Source organism: Nasonia vitripennis, chromosome 2 (genome assembly GCF_009193385.2).
Source record: "Nasonia vitripennis strain AsymCx chromosome 2, Nvit_psr_1.1, whole genome shotgun sequence".
Lineage (NCBI taxonomy): Eukaryota > Metazoa > Arthropoda > Insecta > Hymenoptera > Pteromalidae > Nasonia > Nasonia vitripennis.
The window spans coordinates 1886917-1899074 of NC_045758.1; the positions used below are offsets into that span (position 1 = coordinate 1886917).

Here is a 12158-nt window from a genome sequence, read left to right on the forward strand (position 1 = left end):
CAATGAGGGACTCACCGACAATGAACGCGGCCAGGAAGGCACTGAACGACTCGTCGCCGGCTGGCAGCCGCGCGCGGATTAATATAAACTTCAAGGTGCGCGCGCCGCTCGCTCGCGTGGGTATAATTAGTACGTCGAAGGCTGATTTGATGCGTCTTGGGTAATAATGATGCTCCGTTTGTTTTTCACAACGACTGTTGTCTTTGGGAGCTTTCTCGAGCTTGATTTTCCTTCTCGACTCGAGAGTCGCTTTACAACGCGCACAACAGCGTCGATCGCGCGATCCATGATCTACTCACTCTTCTCGTCGTCGTAGTCCTCCCGATAGAGCACCTGTCCATCGTTCGAGTCCGTGTCCGAGTCCTCGCGTATGACGTAGGGCCTCGCGTTCTCCTTGTTCTCCACGTTGCCGTGCAACGCCAAGCCGAACCTCACCGGGCGACTGCTGCAAAATCAAATCAGAGCTCGTTAATTGAAGTCGACCCGAGGATATTGACTGTTAGAGGTAGAAACAGATGGATAGAGAGGGATATAGAAGCTACGTGAACTTTTGGGCTGGTGGTGTGGTGCACAGCGAACCGATGGTTTCGTATATGTATCGGGTGTGAAGTGAACGAGTTTCGAGAGGCTCTCGATATTGAAGTGTGGAGATGGCTTTATTTTTTTCTCGCGTTTCTCGTCAGATACGAGTGTGTTAGCTAAGGGACACAATACAACTGTGAGATATATCGAGAAGATGGAGTAAAATAACTCTATGTGCAGGGTAAGAATAAAAATTTTACGAGGAGATGGATGGTGGCTACTTGAGTTTTTGTGTGAATCTTTACTTTGTCAAGAATAAAAAGTGTGAATGTATCGAAAAAAGTATAAAAGCTGGGAATTTTTTAAAAATTTGACAGAAATAGATGAAGCACTCGGTTAAAACCGATTTAAACTGGCGGTAAAGCACTTGGACGAGCGAATGTATTCTTTTTGAAAACACGTTCAATGACACAAAAATGACGACATGGAGTTATGCAACGTGACAGAAATGTAAATCATCGAATGAGTTCCCTGTCTCTTTTTCTCATGCTTAAAATTTCCATGCTATACATCGTACAAGAGAAAGAAAATAATCTGTAGAGACATATATATTATCCGACCGCACAGCAATGCCATGAATATATTAGGGAGTCGCGCATGCTTGGTAGGTACATATTATAATAAAAAAGGCAGTACAAGGGAAACGATAAAGACAAAAGGAAAACATTAATTTCAAAGGATTGCCAAATTACCATATTCTCATCCTAGACCTTAAAGCAGGCCTTCTGGTTAAGCATAAGAAACATAGGATTTTTTTCTTTTACTAGTGATTGAATACATGTCTTATGGGCGAATGCACGAAAGTGTGATTCACTACGCTCACTACGACTGATCAACTATTTATATATTTAATGTTATATGCATATATAATTATGACTCTGGAACATTATTTTCGTGCACAACATAAAGCTACTCGCAGGAGCGATAGAAATTCAACGACGCGAGTGCACAGGAAATAACGTCCCAGTATAATAACGTCCTCGAGCTTTCGTTCGTAACACTCGTGTGGCACTGTACGAGAAAGTCGAGGCGCTGCATTAGAGAGCTTTCACAGAATCGTCGACTCGACGGCTCGACTCGCTGAAGATAATTCTTTGAAAAAACAAGCGATCGAGCCGTCGATCGAGCGAGAAATACTTAAGAATGAGAGAGAAGTAAGAGAATGCTCGCAGGACTGATCTTCCGAACAACAGAACGACGTACTTGAAGGACGCGTGGAGTTCCTGGCGCAGCGTGAGCGGCCTGACCTCCTGAGTGGGCGTGCTCTGGGGCGTACCGGGCCCGCTTCCGCCGCCCTTCTTCTTCAGCGCGCTCTTGAGCGGCATCGCGTGGAATTTGGGCTCCTTCGCCGGGATCTCCTCGACCCGCGTCGTGTCGATGCCGTACATGTCCTCCTCGTCCACGTCGATGTCCTCGTCGTCTGCGCATCATCGAGCATCGCGATTATTATGTATTTTCAGAGGGCAGAGGGTTATGCAGAATGCTGGACGAAGAATAAAATAAATACCGTCATCCTCGCAGTCGAGAAGCGGCATCTGCTGCTGCCTCTGCCTGGAGATCAGAGTCGGACTGGGCGAGCTGAACATGGGCGGCGGCGGAATGGGTCCGATTTCGCTGAGCGGAATCGGCGGCTCCGGCAGCTCCGACAGCATCAGGTTCTGCGGGTAACATCTCTCTATGACCTGCTGCTCGTCCGCGCCAGAGTGGAGCACCCCCTTGTCCGCTGGAAAAGTCAATTCGTCAGTAAATCATTTCATCGATAAATCAAGGTTTTAGACAAGAGAAAACGGGGTTATTCAAAAAAACGCAGTTGCGGCCTCGCAATGGGTTAGGTATTACACTACAGCGAATGCTTCAATCGTCACACTCGGTTTTCACTCTCAGGGGCAGTGACAACAGTTCAGAGTTAGTATCTTTACTTCGTCTAAGGAAACAACAACGCCCCGAGAATATTAGTACACCTTACAAGTCACATATCGTGTTAGTACGCAGTATATCCAAAAGTATCGATTTCGCATAGAATAAATCGATGCGTCGATGTGTTAGTCTCGCAAAAAAGCGTGTAAAGCCCATCACTGAAACAAACTCGACGAGCTTTCGAGACGCGGATTCGAGAGCTGCCCTGACCTGTCAGGGAGGACTCCTCGGCGTGATTATACACACCGGGTTTGCGATCGTTAACGAGGACACGGGGCGGACAGTTGAGTCGCCGGATGTGTCGTGAACTCGTGTCCAGGGTGTTGGGCCTGTTGGGCTTTGTCGGGGGGGCCTCGTGATGCTGATGGCCCACCGAGGATTGCTGATGCTGCTGCTCGCCGCTCGGAGAGACCGCGCCGTTGCTGCCATTGTTCGCCTCGCTCTTGTCCTTTTTCGGCTCTGAAATTTCATACGAAAGCCTTGAAACTTCCGCTCTTTGTCTCTCTTTTCTCGCGCGACGGGCCCAACTTAAAAACTGCCCTACAAGAAAGACACAGACGGTACGTATACATGTAGGCTGCTCAAGAGCTTGAAAGTTCGAACAAACTAGTAGAGAGAAATTTCACAACAAACATCCACAGAGAGCTATATAAGCTATTCCGCGCTGGCATAGTTCGCGTGAACTATTCGCGAAGCTCCTTACGCCCCAGCCGCTAATAATCCTATTAGGCAGACTCCCAGCAAGTAGATCGAAGAAAAAGCGCGCTTATGCATACCGGGCCACTTCCTTTCTCGGGAAATTTTACGATCGATTCTGGCTCGGCAATTAGCGCTCTGGTCATCGGCTTAGAAAGTGAGCTAAGCAGTTGGCCACCGGGCCAAAAGCTCTGCCGCGTATTCAAGGCCGCAGTCCAGTTATATGTCGACCGTTCTGCGGATTCTCGGAAGAGTTGTGGGGCCGGATGCGATGACGGTGCCGCAGTGAGGTGCGAAAATTGCATTCCCTCGCACCCGATGACTAATGCGCGCGAAAGGCTTTTAATAAACCCGAGGAAAATCACGACGGCACACATACACCAGGAACGGAGCGAGCGAGTGCATATACCTTCACCGATCGCAAGAGGCAATTCGCTCGCGGGTTTGAATGAAAATCGAACGGCCGGCGAGGAGAGGATTTTTCGCATTGCTCGCGTGCCTCTGGCCGTGGGCCAAGTCGATTGCGCCAAACTCGCGAAGAGAGAGAGAGAGAGGTGGAAACGAATGTGCACCGCTATCGGTGAGTTTGTAGTGTAGTGTGTCGGATGAGAGGGAGGACGAGGCGAAATTATTGAGGATATAGGCTGTGCATCCGATGCAGGGGTATACTCGGATTTCTTAGCCAGGTCCCTCGTTCGCTTGGGTTATCAGAAATACTTCCGCGTGTACATATTTTCCGCGGAGAAGAATCCGATACTGCGAGAATTTTGAAAAAAACACTCGCGCATTCCGGCTCGACGAGATTCTCCGATACAGGCTTGATATCGAATTTTTCTTTATTAAAATAGCCTCTTTCGCACAACCAGCGGCGTATCGAACTCTCGCGCTGACACTCGCCCCGATCGAATCATTCCGTCAAACAGCGCACGATAACCAATTCGCCGGCGTCGGCCGCCAGTCACGTCCAATTTGTCATCGTCACCCCGTCCTTTTCTACTTGCCTCGCCAGTTCAGCCCGACGATGCGTCCCATCGTCGCTCGACGCTCACGTGATGATTTCACACAGCGTTTTACGCGCGCGCGTCTATATGCCAATATAACTCGCGCGAGGGAGTGTAGAAGCGTTTTCGCGCGCGGTTCGGAGTACACTGACAGCGGTGAGCAGCGCGCACGACGCTTCGGATTAAAATAGTTGGCGAAGGCGGCGGAGGCTTCGAGGTGAGCGTCTCTAAATTTCTGGGGAGTGATGAATCGCACGTCGGTCGTTTGTCGACATTGTTACCTTTTTTCTTTTGAGTGAAAAGAGCGATACGTTTGCGAGCTCTGACACCTTGTCGAAGAATGCGTTTAGCAGGGATGCTGAGAGCTAAATTCAGAGGGTTTGGAATTACGTGATTCGCGAGTGGGCGCCTCTGAATTTCCCGGCGATCGCATTTCTGCACTGTTGACAGAATAGTAGCGCCGAGAATTTTTGTTTGTCGGAAATTCGACAAAATTCAGTATAGCGTGAATCAAGTCCGATAAGAATAAAAAATCCCAGCTCAGCTGCCTAATCGGCTCGAGCACTTATAGCCCTCGACGAAAAAAAGACAAAGTGGCAATCATCGCTCGGCGCATATCTCGCACAGGCACAGCTCCAACGAAGAGCTTTCCTCTCTCTTTCTCTGTCTGGTGCATTTCGCGTCCCGAGCACGTCGTGTGCGCAATGCGGCACGCTTTGCGAGAGTCTAATCTTCAGCCGGAACAGGGCTGCTGATTTATCGCGACACGACACGGGCGGAAAAATGCGGGCGCGACTCTGTTGACGCGCTGATAAATACCCCATCCACCGACGAGTGGATGCTCTCGATGCGGATGGATTGTTGACTGCGTTTTTCCCCGGTGGTTCTAGATAAAAGCGGGAAAAATAAGCGAGCCGACCTTGATGGAACGTGACCTAGTGCGTACGTTATACGTAAATAGTTAACGACGCTCGAGTGGACGATCGATGTATCAAAGTATTAATATTACGCGGCGGTACGGGCGGAAACGGGTTATATTCGATAGAATTACTCAGGAGCAATCTCCGCGCGCCAGAAACAATTTAATAATCACACAAAGAAAGAGCGCAGCGAGAAAAAGACAGAGATACAGAGAGAAATACTCGACGGTGAAGCGGAGAGGAACGAAAGGGCTGAATGGGAAAATTATCGCGCTATGACGTAATGCGCGTCCCCCCTCTATAAATACAGCCTCGGCGGCGTAAGATGCTCGATTGTTGCATAGGCTGCATAAATATTTGCATGAAAAAAAAAGAAGCATCAGGCGCGTACGGCAAACAAAGGATGTACTCGAGATTAAAAGTATATTCCCCGATATACGCGCACGTCGCTTTATGAAGATTACTTTTGCATGGTCTCGCTCCAGCGAGAGTTATTTCGAGGGCTCGATATAGATTTTCCACAGCCGCTGCATATTAAATATACGAATGCGCGCTTATTTATAGCGGATGCATGACGACGGCGCTGATCAGTCTTGGATTTCGATAATCGTTAACATCGGCCGCTATTAATCCTACGCGCGGCGATACGAACAATGCGCGCCGCGATCGATTTCACCCCGTTATAATATGAGAGCGAGAGGAAGGAGAGTTGCATCCATTTTACACTCATTTCCACGAGCAACAAAGGAGATGCGGTAAAAAGGAGGAGAAATGCCGCCGCTGCTCGCTCAAAGCAATTTAGCGCCAGCACTGCGCGGCGGAAGGAGAAAAATCGAGGCAGTCGATATTTCTGACGCGCGCGAGGCATGCAATAAAGCAGCTGGAAATGACTACGCGCTGTTTGCCAAGTCTGCGTCGAGAGGATTCCTGCCGCGGAGCAGCGCGAGATACACTTCAGACGCAATTTCAGATGTGTAATTTACACCGCTGCCGGAGAGGAAGAGATTTTTCCGAGAGAATCCCGCGCTGAGTATCGAAAACAAATACAGAAGTCGCGCAGTAATAAGCAATGGATCAACGATCACCGCGCTGACACGTTAATTTTGGAAATAATAAATTGATACGCGGTAATCAAAGCTTTATCGCCCGCGCGGCTGATTGCAGTAGCGCAGTCCGCCCGCAGCCATATACGCGAACATAAAATAGCCGCTAGGTATGTCGCTCGAATACTCCCACGCGTCGAAGTGCGCGTTACATACGCCCACATGCCCTCGGCTTTTATTGCGTAATCAACGGAAGCGAGAAGTGATTTTTGGGAGGCGCGCGAGCTTCCCAGTGCGGCGAGCTTTGTACGTGTAATCGAGGCAAGTTGCGCAACTAAACTCTCTCGAGCTGCAGGGCGACTTGGGAATTGTAGATTAGGAAGTAGCGAGTAAGCGCTTCTCTCTTCGGAGTCGTATCGCGTGAAATTCCGGTGTGTGTAACAAAATCGATAGCCCACACGCGGCTGCATTATTTTCCAGCCACCCCCGCGAATAAATTTCCGAGGGACACAATATATAAACTGTATAAATTGTCGCGGCGTCACCGAGCTTCTTCCGCCCCTCGCAGCAATAAATATCTAAACTCTGGAGCCTCTGCAATATTGAAAAACGAGGGCGCCTGTGTAAAATATACCGACGTAGAGGCTGCGCGAAAAGGTAATCCGGGCGTTTAATTCAATCCGGTGTCGAAAAAAAAGGATGGGTGAAGGAGAAAAAAGGCGGGAAATAAATGAGGATAATTGCCGCGAAGTTACGCGCGTCATTATACGGGATTATTTGTAGAATCAATAGGACGCTTTTGTCGCGCGGATTGATTAATGGATCGACGCGATGTCGAGCCGTTAACGTTAACGCGTGTAACGATGATTTCGATGGGTTTTCGGTTGAATTGCGCGCGAGAGAATCGTTCGTTAAGGTTAAGGTCTGCGCCGAAATGGAAATCAATAAACCGGACGAATCCGATAATCGCAGAGGAGATTATACAAAGCCACTTTCCGTGAGAAGATGAAGAAAAAATCGACCTTCGCCCCTGCTAAGACAATTACACCGCAGCCGTGTACACACACGTCCCAATTACACAGCCGCATGTGTCTCGTCGCCGAGTACAAAGTTGCGTCCGTTATAAAGGATTTCCCGCAGTCCTTTTGTACGCCGCGGTGCAGCCGCTCCCCTTTATTAGCGCCGGCTTTCAGCCAAGTCCGAGAGAGAGAGAGAGAGAGAGAGAGAGAGAGAGAGAGAGAGAGAGAGAGAGAGAGAGAGAGAGAGAGAGAGAGTATATTCCTTTTTTTCTAATTAACATCCCAGGGCACACGGAACGAAATCCGATAATGAGGTCGGAGGCGAATATTACCGATGCAATTAGCCCTGCGTTTATCCGTTTCGAATATTACATCTCTCCTCGAGTGCTCGCCGATTAAAAAGCTCTCGCTCTTATACACGAGTCGGGGCTTTCCGCAGCGCGAGTCGCTCATTGTAAAATGGAAAAATTCGATGTCGAGATAAAGTGCGAAGTTCGGCCCGCAATTTTCATTTCCGTCTCGCCGCGTACATACACCTCCGCGGGCTAACCGGATTTCTCGGCCCCTTTTCACTCCCTCCCTACTGCTCGCTCGCGTAACTTTCAAGCGGTCGCCTTTTTCTCAGCGCGACGAGCGCGACCACTATGCCCCTATAGCCCACTGCAACGAGGGAATTTACGCGAGCGGAGCGTGAGGAGAATTTCGTAGCCGCCTTTATTTTTACGACGGAGCCCGGCGATTTCGGCTAGGTAAGTACCTGGAAGCGAACCTCGGGATGGTGATGGGTTTTTTTTCTTCTTTTTCGCTCTTTTTCCTCATTCGACGACGCGGAATGAGATTCTTCGCGTGGGGAAAAAGGTTTCTGCCTCGGTACGCGTGAATTCGTATATGGGCTGAATGTTTCATCGGGTGTGTGAAATAATGATGAAGCTTATTTCGCTCCTCTGTATACGTACGCAGGAAAGCTTATGCGTGAGTGGCTTTTGTACGTTCTCGATGCGTGCGTTACAATAATCATGCTCGTTTTTCCATTTAAATTATCGGAGAGACATCTGCGTTCGATACGAATTAGCACGAATATATCGCGTATAACAACGACGAGGACACGCGTCATAAAAATAAACGTGCGCAGATGGGATTCAGTGTATGGCAAACTGCGTACAAAGCGCGCATCAGCTGCGTGCGCGCATTGAAATGGAGTCGAGTTTCAGGAGCTCGCTCGGTAAGTAGTATGAGGCGGAGTTGATCAGACTATGCATGCCTAACGTACTTTGCGCGAAGCGAAGGCGTCGGGCGGGGAGATTGTGAGGGTCTTTTGAGTTTGCAGCTTTGTGTCTTCCGCGCTTTCTCGCTTCGCTCGCTGTTAATAACGTATCGAGTTTGAGAGAGATGAATCGATAGGATTTTTTTTTCTTTACACATAAAACTCGATATAGACGACGCGTGCGCGGCGTCGGGGAATAAAACTATTCCCCCGTGTGTATTTCGGGACGTAGTCCAGAAACTTCGGAGACGAAAGTCGGAATTAGGTCGATCGTCGAATCTCTCTCTCTCTCTCTCTCTCTCTCTCTCTCTCTCTCTCTTTCTCCCCAGAAGAAATATTAGAATTGCCTCCTCCGCGAGATTGTTCAATAATTAACGCCACATGTGCGAGCACAGGGGGAGAGTCGAGAAAGCAAGCGCCATGTTATAATAGAAATCCGATTTCTCGAAGCTGAAAAATTCAATGCCAAATGAAGCTGCTCGACCCACGCGGCGCGCGAAACTGCATTATTCTAAATTAAAAGCCCGCGCTCGCGCTCCTTATTAAAAGTTCGAGGCGAACGCTTACACACACTGCAGTGAGCGATATAATTTAGCAGGCAGCGCGTGACTCCCGATAAAAAGCGCATCTCTCTCTCTGAAATATCTCTAAATAACCAGCGCGCCGCTCACAAAGAAGCTCCGACTACGTTGGATGGGCATCACACGCGCCGGCGGGGAAGGAATTCCGCGGCTGGAAATAACGCACGGCGCTCTGACGTCACGCTCCGCTCGCGCGTATCTATATAAAAAATGAAAGAGCGCTGAGAAACAGAAAAAAGTGGAGGGGGGGGGGGAGCGGCGCTACACTATCTGCACTTGAACTCTCTCTCTCGAGCGCGTTGCGACGTCCACTACGAGGAGGAGGAGGTCAACAACATTTCGCGGGATGCGTGAGCGAGGGAAGTTTTTCGCGGGAGAGACTGCAAAGTCGGGGCGAGATTAATCGGTGGGTGGTGTAAAGCTCGTTTTTGACGCCGAAACGCTTTAATAATTCACGCGCCGAGCGATTTGTCAAAAACGGCTATTACACCTATGGCAGAGCTTCCGGATAAGAGGTGGTAATCATTCATATAGGAGCTTTGATTAAAAGAAAAGTCAGTGTATGGTGCTCGATTTATGCGCGGCATGCTCTGGAGTCTATAATTCTGGTTAATTGAGTGAGATGAATGAGAAGCCGCTATCAGGGAAAGAGAGAGAGAGAAAAAAAAAGCCAGTAGAGCAGGACCGGAACTAATAAAAGTATTTACTCCGATATGATGTGCGCAGCGAAGCGCGGGAGATGGAAATGAAACTTTTACTGAAATTTCATATAAAACTTTATATACGCCGAACTTATACTACTTCGACACGCCGTTAATTACTCCCGCGGCGCTTTAATGCCATTAAAAATTTCGTAATGAACTTCTCAAGTGTCCACACGAGCACGAAAGTTTAATAGAATTCGAAGAAAATAAAAAATTTCTCATGCGAAATGCGAGAGGCAAGAAGAAATCGAGGAAAAATGTGGTTCCGCGCGCTATAGCTGCTGGATTATCATCATCTCTTTACAAGACTTATTTTAGAACCACGTACCGAGGGAAATTCTTTTATACAATACTTCAAAGTTTTCAAGTGCATGTAATATTTTTACCTCCTACCGCCTGCTCCCACACTTTTTCCCATAGTTTTATACCTCCAGCTGAATAAGAATTCATTGTTTTGAGCTCCCGCAAGTTTTTCCCGTAATTAGCTTTTCATACTCGGCCTTAGTTACGAAACCGCGTAGACTTTTTTTTAACCCCCTTCGTTTCTCTCTCCGAAGCTCGAATCGAGACGCGATAAACGTTCCGTACGTTACATAAAACGATCAGAGCATTTCAACGCTACGTGTGCATTCACGCGATGCAAAGAAAAAAAGGAACGAGTGAAAAGCTCGTATCGTAAAAGCTTATTTACTCATAAATAATACGGATGTATCTATAAAAATACATGGCGTCAGTCGCGTCCAGTGGCGTATTTCGCATGCATGTAAAAATAAAGAAAGGCGGTTGAAAGTTAAAAAAATATATACACTCATCGATCCTCGCTCGCGCGGCGCATCCCCGAGTCTACCCGAGAAGCATTTCGCGCTAAGTAACGCATACAATTCGCTCGTATAATGCGTTTGAAAATCCATAAATTCCGTAAAGCTGTATCTTCGTTTTTACGGCATCGTAAAAAGCTGGATACTTTTTAGCATCTAAAAAGAGAGGGGAGGATTCCTCGCGTTATTTATTACTCTTATAAATCCCCGTTCATAATGCTGCGTCAGAGGATGAGCTTCATTGGATGATAAGATTAAATTTCGTACATCCAGAAGCGCGATAAATTCTGCAAACGCGATATTTGGAGAAAATTCACGCGAGCGTTGAAAAACAGCTGTAAAGCTATCCGACTCCGTTTGACTTTTTATTCGCAGTTCGATAAAAAAGTGTACCTTTCACAGCCATAATTTCAACTCCCACATCGCCGTCCCAAAAGTTTTCCTCCGCGCGATCGATACGAGATAAACTACTTGCTACACATCGAAAGAACCAAGAAGACAGATCGTGCAAGAAGGAAAAAAGGCCCTCGCGAAAACACACTTTCGACCAGAGCGACAGCGTAGTCCCTCACCTAAGCTGCCGAATCCCTTCTTGTAGCCGGGCGGCAGAAAGGCGGCCGGCGGCGTGATCGGCGGCGCGGCGTCCCAGGCTACACCGTTGCCGGGAGTCGTGGGCACGACGTCGGGCACCTGCTGCTGCTGCTGCTGCTGGTGCTGGTGGCAGGTGTAGCCGGGGAGCTCGAGGACGCGCTGCTGCATCACGTCGCAGCGTCTACGTCTCCGGCCGGCCGGTCCGAATGTCTTCACCGCCGTCATGAAGCCCACCCCGCTCATGCTCGGAATCGATTGCTCTGTCTCGATGCGTCGGCTGCGGTGCTCACTATACCGGCGGTACGCGCGCACAGAGGAGACGGCGGGGACAGAGGAGGACAGCAGACAGAGGAGGAAGAGGAGAGTCCGTGTACAGGAGAGAGAAAGAGAGCGAGAAGCGCCGCGTCTCCCGCACAGGCTGCGGTGATGTGTGCCCGGCGACGTCGAGTGCGCGACTACTCTGCGCGCTCTTCTTTCGGAGAGGGTGTAGGTACTGCTGCCGCTAGCACCGCCGCCGCCGCCACCGCCACGAGGAGGGTGATTTCGGATATGCGCGTGCGCTCGCTCGTTTCCCTGGGAGAAAGTGCGCGTGGGCGAGCTCTCTCCCTACTGCTCTCTCCCGCCGATACCCGTTGCCGGCCGCCGTTTCTTCGCGCAGTCGTTATTCGGTTACAGGGCTACGCGACGATATATAAATATATAAAGCAGCGGCGCGCGGCGGCGGCCTCCCGAGTCAAAGGGGTATAAGTATATACCAGAGGCGAAACGAGGAATAGAGCGAGCGGGGACGTGGGCGTAGGGCTGCCTGTTGAGCGGATTCGTTAAATCGAAATGTAGTAGGGAGCATGAGTAAGAGGATTTTCGAGAAGCGCCGAGGGGGACTGGCTATGAATTTCTGAAACGTAAGAGGGAAAAACGAAACGATAACGCTGCGTCTGCGTAAAAATCGAAGTATTCTGTGTAACAAAAATCACGGAGGAGAAGGCGCTCGCGCGCGGAGCGAAATATGAAGAAAAGACGCG

General features: G+C 49.2%; 1 protein-coding gene across 20 annotated transcripts in view; it reads right to left on the reverse strand.

Annotated features, from left to right (window-relative positions):
• LOC100115228 (phosphatase and actin regulator 4B) overlaps window positions 1-12158 on the reverse strand; it is a 154083-nt gene that overhangs the window by 10522 nt on the left and 131403 nt on the right. For 9 of the 20 annotated variants that reach the window (XM_016981761.3, XM_016981764.3, XM_016981765.3 and 6 more), the window contains 5 exons: window positions 2710-2958; window positions 2090-2305; window positions 1786-2002; window positions 1275-1307; window positions 300-445 (listed from right to left, as the gene is read on the reverse strand). In XM_016981761.3, coding sequence (XP_016837250.1) covers window positions 300-445; window positions 1275-1307; window positions 1786-2002; window positions 2090-2305; window positions 2710-2958 — 861 coding nt within the window. The remainder of the gene's footprint in view (window positions 1-299; window positions 446-1274; window positions 1308-1785; window positions 2003-2089; window positions 2306-2709; window positions 2959-12158) is intronic. The other 11 variants (XM_032597467.1, XM_032597464.1, XM_032597465.1 and 8 more) reach the window with 6 other exon arrangements.